This window comes from Papaver somniferum, chromosome 4 (genome assembly GCF_003573695.1).
Source record: "Papaver somniferum cultivar HN1 chromosome 4, ASM357369v1, whole genome shotgun sequence".
NCBI classification, from domain to species: Eukaryota; Viridiplantae; Streptophyta; class Magnoliopsida; order Ranunculales; family Papaveraceae; genus Papaver; species Papaver somniferum.
This window is the reverse complement of record NC_039361.1, coordinates 40,122,968-40,130,787: the sequence shown is the minus strand read 5'-3', so window position 1 is coordinate 40,130,787 and position 7,820 is coordinate 40,122,968. Positions and strand designations below refer to the sequence as shown.

The 7,820-nt window shown below is 37.1% G+C and overlaps 2 protein-coding genes across 2 annotated transcripts; both read left to right on the top strand.

The window, feature by feature from the left end:
- Positions 1-3,154: 3,154 nt before the first annotated feature.
- Positions 3,155-4,264, top strand: LOC113272392 (7-ethoxycoumarin O-deethylase-like). Its single transcript, XM_026522235.1, has 3 exons — positions 3,155-3,532; positions 3,636-3,991; positions 4,066-4,264. The coding sequence occupies exons 1-3, from the start codon at positions 3,155-3,157 to the stop codon at positions 4,262-4,264; spliced, it is 933 nt and encodes a 310-aa protein (XP_026378020.1).
- A 986-nt stretch (positions 4,265-5,250) lies between these two features.
- On the top strand, positions 5,251-7,512 carry LOC113275223 (protein LOW PSII ACCUMULATION 2, chloroplastic-like). Its single transcript, XM_026524676.1, has 2 exons — positions 5,251-5,850; positions 7,169-7,512. Exons 1-2 carry the CDS (start codon positions 5,406-5,408, stop codon positions 7,309-7,311), a joined length of 588 nt encoding a protein of 195 aa, XP_026380461.1. The 5' UTR covers positions 5,251-5,405; the 3' UTR covers positions 7,312-7,512.
- The last annotated feature ends 308 nt before the right edge of the window (positions 7,513-7,820 follow it).

Genomic DNA, 7,820 nt, shown 5'->3' with positions numbered 1-7,820 from the left:
ACAGGTTAAAAAATTTAGATCAGATAATGGCACTGAGTTTGTCAAAGGACCTCTTCCAGGTTATTTGCGTAGTCATGGTATTATCCATCAAACTAGTTGTGTTGGTACTTCACAGCAAAATGGTGTTGCTGAAAGGAAACTTCGTCATATTCTGGAAACAACACGTGCTCTTATGATTCAGATGCATGTTCCAAAGAAATTCTGGTCTCATGGTTCTCTGATGGCCACTTACTTGATCAATCGTCTGCCTAGTCGTGTGCTTGAGTTCAAATCTCCATTAGAGGTTTTAAAACATCATCAGCCTGGCATTTCTCATCTCAGAGTTTTCGGTTGTGTTTGTTATGTACATTTACAGGCTAAGCATCGTGATAAACTGGATTCACGGGCAACTAAGTGTGTGTTCTTTGGTTACTCATCTACAAAGAAAGGATATATTTGTTATCATCCACCCACTAGAAAGCTCCAGATTTCTCGTGATGTTGTGTTTGATGAAACAGTGGCTTATTTTCAGTGTGATTCTGGCAGTCGGTCTCAGGGGAGTGTTATACAGATTTGGCACCACTTCCAGTTATTAATGAGATACCTACTGCAACAGATTCCCACAGAGATAATGATGATGGGGTAGAGTTGGTGGACGTACCTAATGCAGTGTTGGATGTGCATAATGAAGCAGTTCATGAAGAAGCTTCAGACAATAATGTTAGTGTTACTGATGATAATACAGGACTACAAGATGTGCCGCATCAAGTTCCAGAAACTGAGGTTATGGTTCCACAAGATCATCAACCAGTGGTACCAATTGTCAGAACCTCAAGTCGTGAGAAGAAGGCTCCAGAGAAATACAAAGATTTCTTTACATATCATTCCGCTGCGTATCCTATACAAGCACATTTAACTTATGATCATGTAGGTTCTTCACACTCTGCATTTCTAAGTGCTATATCCAGTCATCAAGAACCTAAAAACTACAATGAAGCAAAGTCTAATCCAAAATAGAAGGCACCAATGGAGAATGAGTTACGTGCCTTAGATGTAAATAATACATACAGTATTGTCAAGTTGCCTCCCGGGAAGAAGACTGTTGGATGTAGATGCGTGTACAAAATTAAATACAGAAGTGATGGAACTGTTGAGCGTTATAAGGAAAGATTAGTTGCAAGAGGTTTTACTCAGAGATATGGAGAATACTACACAGAAACCTTTGCACCAGTTGCAAAGATGAATACGCTTCGTGTTCTTATGTCTCTTGCAGTTAATAAAGATTGGAAATTGTTTTAAATGGATGTGAAGAATGCATTCTTACAAGGTGATTTAGAAGAAGAGGTGTATATGAGTATACCACCTGGACACCCTCGAGAAGAAGAGAGCAATATGGTTTGCAAGATTAAGAAGGCAATATATGGTTTAAAGCAATCACCACGTGCATGGTATGCAAAGCTAAGTTCAGTACTCATCCAGAATAAGTTCAAAAGGAGCTCTGCCGATTCTTCCTTGTTTATTAAAAGAAGTAATCTTGGTACAACTATAGTTCTATTGTATGTTGATGACCTTGTGATTACAGGAGACAATCAACAAGAAATTAGAAATCTTAAAGAAATGCTTCATTCCAGATTTGACATCAAGGATTTAGGAATACTGAAGTATTTCCTGGGATTAGAAGTTGCTTACTCAAAGAAGGGTATTTTTCTGAATCAAAGAAAATATGTGTTGGACCTGCTGAAGGCTACAGGAAAAATGGGAGTAAAGCCTTGTGATACTCCTACAGAAATTCGCAACAAACTTGATAATGATGGTGATGTGTTAAGTGATATTGGGTCATATCAAAGGTTAGTAGGCAAGTTAATTTATCTCACTGTTACCAGACCTGACATAGCACATGCATTAAGCTTAGTCAGTCGTTATATGCATACACCTCATGTTAAACATCTAAATGCAGTAACTAGGATTCTACAGTATTTAAAAGGATCACCAGGAAGAGGAGTTTTGATGACAAAGAATGAAGCCTATTCAATTTCTAGCTACTGTATAACAACATATTCAGATGCTGATTATGCTGGATGTCCAGTTGATCGTAAATCAACAACAGGGTACTGCATATTCTTTGGTGGTAATCTGGTTACATGGAGAAGCAAGAAACAAAATGTTGTTTCTCGATCAAGTGTTGAAGCAGAATACAGATCCATGGCTTCAACACCTTGTGAGATTGTTTGGCTGCGAGCATTACTTAAAGATTTGGGTTTTCTGTCACCTCAGCCAGCTAAGATGTTTTGTGACAATTAAGCAGCGATACAAATCGCATCAAATCCCACCTTTCATGAGTGTACAAAGCACATAGAAGTGGATTGTCATTTTGTTAGAGAGAAGGTATTGGCCAAAGTAATATGCACTCCCTTCGTTCGTAGTCATCAACAACTGGCAGATGTTTTTACTAAGGGTTTACCTGTCAAGCAATTCAATGGAATTCTATCCAAGTTGGGATCCATTGATATCTTCGCACCAACTTGAGGGGGAGTGTTGGAACAAAGGAGAATATTTGGTTTCTCTATTTATGATTGGCTTACACTGCAAGAAAATATTCTATAAATATGTTGCTATCTATACGAATATGTGGCATGTATAGGATATATATACACGTCTTGTAAAACCTCCATTGATAATAAGAAACCCTAATCATTCTTCTCCCGTGGACGTAGGCTATAGCCAAACCACGTTAAACTGTGTTTCTTCTTTAATCCGTTTTAGTTAACTGCATAACATCTTATGCAGATCCAATATTGACTGCACTGCATAACATCTTATGCATACTGCATAACATCTTATGCATACCAACAGACCCATAATTAAGGTTAAGTTATGTAGCAATCTCGTTCTCGTTTTGAGCTCACCAGAATTCGCCGAAGTTGTGCTTAAAGAATTTGACTCAACCTTTGCCAACCGTTATCCTACGGTAGCAGGAGCGATCATGAGCCATGGTGGTTCGGACATATCATTTGCTAATGGTCTTCAATGGCGAAACGTGCGTTCATTTTGCGTTCGAGAATTCCTAAGTAAAGACACCCTAAACTCCTTCTCGACTCTTCGCCAGCAGGAAATCCGAAGAACCTTGAGAAGTTTGTATGCAAAGGTTAACACTCCGGTATACATAAGACAAGAAATGCATCTGATTATGCTCAATGTGATTATGAACATGTTGTGGGGTGGTACATTTAATGATGAAGACAAGATTAGAATTGGCTTGGAATTTGGACGTGTAGCTGAAGAAGTTGTGGAATATGTAGGGAAAACCAATATTTCTGATTTTTTTCCTGTTCTAGCAAGGCTCGACTTACAAGGAGTAGAACGACGAATGAAAGAGCTTGTTTCGTGGTTAGATTCATTCTTCAGCTCTATAATTGAACAAAGGATGAAAAATTATGGAGATCAGGATGGCAAGAATGAATTCAAAGATATTCTACAAATCTTTCTACAACTTCAAGACCAAGGAGAATCCAGAACTCCTTTTACCATTACCAACCTCAAGGCTTTGTTCACGGTATATATGCATGCATACCAATCGTTACTAATTTTCATGTGTATGTTTTGTCTAATAATTTCCATTTTATTGGCTAAACTGAAGTTAGCGATCTTTTTGACAGGATTTGGTGGTCGTCGGTACAGATACATCAGGGGTGACAGTAGAATGGGTGATGGCCGAGCTATTGAAACATCCAAAAATCATGAAAAATGCACAAGAAGAGTTGGACAATGTTGTTGGGAGAAACAACAACGTAGAAGAATCTCACATATCCAGATTACCTTATTTGGGTGCAATTCTAAAAGAAACACTTCGTTTAAACCCGGTCGGACCACTCTTGGCTTCTAGGTGCCCAAGCTCGTCTTGCAATGTAGGAGGCTATGTGATCCCTAAAGGTGCTCAAGTTTTTGTCAATGCATGGGCAATTCAAAGAGACCCTAAATATTGGGATAATCCATATGAATTCCAACCGGAGAGGTTCTTGCGGGGAACCAACAACAAAGCTGATTTTATTGGAAACGATTTCCGATATATTCCATTGGTTCTGGCAGGAGGAGATGTGTGGGTATTCCTTTAGCAGAGAGGATGGTACCTTATGCACTAGCTTCTCTTCTGCGTTTATTTGAATGGAGAATGCCAGAAGGTGAGGAGATTGATCTCTCAGACAAATTTGGTAATGTTTTGAAGAAAAACACACCTCTACATGCAATCCCATTTCCAAGATTATCTGATCCAAGCCTCTATGTTTAGATAGATCACTGGCTGCATTCCCTTATCCAAGCCTATATGTTTAGAATGTTCTATATCCTACTTGTAAGTCAATAGACTCTGCTTTGTATGAACAAATAAGTCAATAGAATTTATCAAAGCCATAACAAAGAGGGATGATTCTTAACAGACCGCGTGGTAAACCACACAAAAACCACATCTGAAATTTGGTCTCAAAGATTTTTGGTGTGGATCCCGTGAAGGACAACAGGGGGTCCCATTTTATGAGATTTGCTGTGTCTAGCGGTTTCCGTGTGGTTTAATCACACGGTCCACCAAGAATTTTCGGAAAAAAGAAACAGTAAGACAAAAAACAATGTATTTTAGAATATCTTTTTTCCTCTCTTTCAAATCTAAGTCTTTAGTAGTACCAAGCCTTGAACCCTATGACAGGTGACTAAACTATGTACCACTAAGGCCAAGGAGGCTTGGTGCCAAATTGTTGACTATTTTAGTAACTAATGACTGCACTAGTTTGTAATTGAGGATAGAAAAAATTATACTCCCTCTGTTTCTACAAAATAGACAGGTTTGTGTGTAAATTTACACAAACTTACCTATTTTTTAGAAACGGAGGTGGTATAACAGTTAAGATAAGGTTTTTTTTTTTTTTTTCCTAATAACCATTTCAAGATTAGAATACTAAATTATCACTCCCTCCAGTCATACCTTAGAGATTGGGGATGAAATTGTAAATTTAAACAGATTTATGTTATATCCTTCCTCGTGAATTAGGTATGAGTCATGTTGCGAGTCAGATCTGACTCAAAACAAAAAAAACAAATAGTCTAACATCTGATTCGCATCGAGTCAGGGATTGATGCAGATCCAGACACCGAGTCACATGTGGATAATGTCTAATCCTTGCCATTTTAGGGAAAATAAAGTTGAGACTGCTGATAATTTGCTGCATTTATACTATGCTACTGAATGGTGCCATATGTTGCTGCATCATACCTTCATAGGTACTATGGTCATGGTGTTGAAGGTATTAAAAACTTGGTTGCATTAAACATACAGAATAGGAGTTCCGTCACTGCCCCCATCCAAAACTTGGTTGCATTAAACATCTTTGTTGAGATACTACAACAACAACACCAGCCACTTAAACTTGATAATAAAAATGGCACTGCTACTACTACCGATCCAATCTTCGGTTCTTCTACACAAACCCTCATTTCATCTACCCTCCCAAGCTAAAACCAGATTCGTTGTAAAAGCAACTGAATCCTCTTCTTCATCATCAGAATCAGAAGCAAAACCTGAACAAGATAGTTCTTCTTCAGTTTTAACATCATCACCCAAAAGTACTAACAAAACAGGTCTTGGATTTGGTTCTTCATCATCTTCTTCAAATGAAACTAATAAGAAAAAACCAGGTAAAAATAGAGAAAGGGCAGCTGTAATTCGTCGAACACCATTGCAAAAACCAAGCTATTTGTCAGATAAGAATAAGAAAGAAAAACAGGTTTCAGTAGAGCAGGGTGGGATTGAAGGTGCTTTTGTTCTTACATGGTTGGGTCTTGGTTCTCTCATAATTATTGAAGGACTTACTCTTTCTGGATCAGGTAATCTTTGCTTTTCTTACATGTTTTTTATTTATTTATTTTCTCAATTTTAGTTACAAAATAGTACAATTGCTTGACCATTTAGTTGGATGATTAAAGACAATGTGATAGTTAATAAGACTATCTTGAAGAATTGAAGAAAATTTTGTTGAATTGGGTTAGTATTTGAAGGATTATGACCTAGGGTTTAGGTTTATATCTTTGTGGATGATGTCTTTTGCTATGATTCACACATTGCCTGGGACACAGCACATTATGCTTGGCTCTTCAAGTTTGTGTTGGTATTGACATGTTCCCAATCCCTTTTGGGGTCTAGGATGTCGCGAGAGCAGAATGCTGTAACTTGATTTAATAGTTTGTGGTGGCCGAAGCGGGATCTATTTTGTCTGTATGAATTTCCCAGTTACGGAATTGCAAGCTTAAACAGATTTGCGTCATATCCTTCTACTGTTTATGGTTCTATGCATGAGATGATGTGAAGAAAACTTACATTTGGATATTGGGTTCTTGTGATTTTCGAATTTGCCTCAATAAGAATTTTTGGTGTTGTATGCTAATTCTATAAAGTTATAACTAGTTTCCGCCAACCACATTATGCCCATGTTGCTATGTTTTAGGTGCAAGTATGTGGAGTTGTTGAAGATCCTCACAGAGAGACGCATTTAGTTCACAATTAAAGACATTTTTGGTCTCTAAAAGCATTAATGAGAAACATATGTTCTACAATTAGATCTTTGATTCTTTGTATTCCTGTTTTATGCTGTCTCTTTATAGGTAGTATCTATTAAGTCGAAAAGGTAGTTCACGTGTACTTAAGTCTAAGACCAACTTCTGAAGTCCTGGTAAAATATATTACCTCAAAGCATACCCTCTAAAGATATCATATTGAGTAATTGTCATGATCATTCTTTAATGAGCATGTTAAAGCTGCATCTGTATGCGATGATACTGTTTCTTTAAATGTGCTTATTTTACTAAAGTAGGAATCTGCATCTTAATAAGCTTTTACAATCTGATGGATGACGACATGGATAACAGATACCAACTTGCTTAGTCATGAACTAAAGTAGGAATCTGCATCTTAATAAACTTTATCTAAATTCTAATTTTGAGTGTGTTCCAAGTTGATTGAAGCAAGTGCTTTGTGATACTTATGTAATGGTTGGAATCTGCTCCAATAAAAGAATCCACAAGGTTTATTTTGTTGGTTTTGTATTTTATGTAATTATTTAATATTCGTGAAGTAGTGTGGTTTTCTGATTCGAATTTCTCTTTTAATGATGTTGTCATACCAAATAATATTACTCTACGTGTGCAGGATTCTTACCAGAGGACTGGGATAAATTTATAGTGAAGTATGTGTATCCAGTTTTCACCCCAACAGTCTTACTGTTCTTGGCTGGAAGTGTTGTATATGGAGTCGTGAAATACTTCCAAAGTGAGGAATCAAAAAAAGAATAAATTGGTTTTGCTGCGGGATCTAGTTTCATTCAACGGTTGCAGGCCAACACCGAGGGTCAATGTCTGAGTAAATATCTGGTATTAATCATACCTTTTTAACTTTATTTTCTGTACCGAGATAAATGAAATCTGTATAATGATGACATAATAAATATAGAATGAGTAATTTTCTGAAAATGAAACACCAACTCAGCTGTTCAACAACTATTGCTCCTGTGCAGTACTTTAGATTAAAAAAACAAAAAATTGCAGCCCTGTGGCGGTCCAAGGATCTTGGTCTTGCTTTGTTGATGTTTTAGCCATGTGAATATCGTTCAGTTTCAAATAGAACATGTGAAGAACAAGATGATATACAAAAGAGAAGCTATAATGTAGTTTGCCATGTTAGATTTTAGAAAATTTTCCTAGCAAAAGTGGGGCGTAATTTAGTAAGATGTACTTTTCTTCTTCTTTTCAGCTGGGTTTGGTCCTATCCCTTTTTTTCACACAACCCTGTCTTATCCCTGGAA

Bases quoted from the DNA above. Each gene is read 5' to 3' on its own strand.
- LOC113272392 (XM_026522235.1), top strand. From the start codon at position 3,155: ATGCATCTGATTATGCTCAATGTGATTATGAACATGTTGTGGGGTGGT. The intron at 3,533-3,635 runs GTATATATGCAT...TCTTTTTGACAG, and splicing joins ACCTCAAGGCTTTGTTCACG to GATTTGGTGGTCGTCGGTAC. The intron at 3,992-4,065 runs GTTCTTGCGGGG...TGGTTCTGGCAG, and splicing joins TATGAATTCCAACCGGAGAG to GAGGAGATGTGTGGGTATTC.
- LOC113275223 (XM_026524676.1), top strand. From the start codon at position 5,406: ATGGCACTGCTACTACTACCGATCCAATCTTCGGTTCTTCTACACAAA. The intron at 5,851-7,168 runs GTAATCTTTGCT...CTACGTGTGCAG, and splicing joins ACTTACTCTTTCTGGATCAG to GATTCTTACCAGAGGACTGG.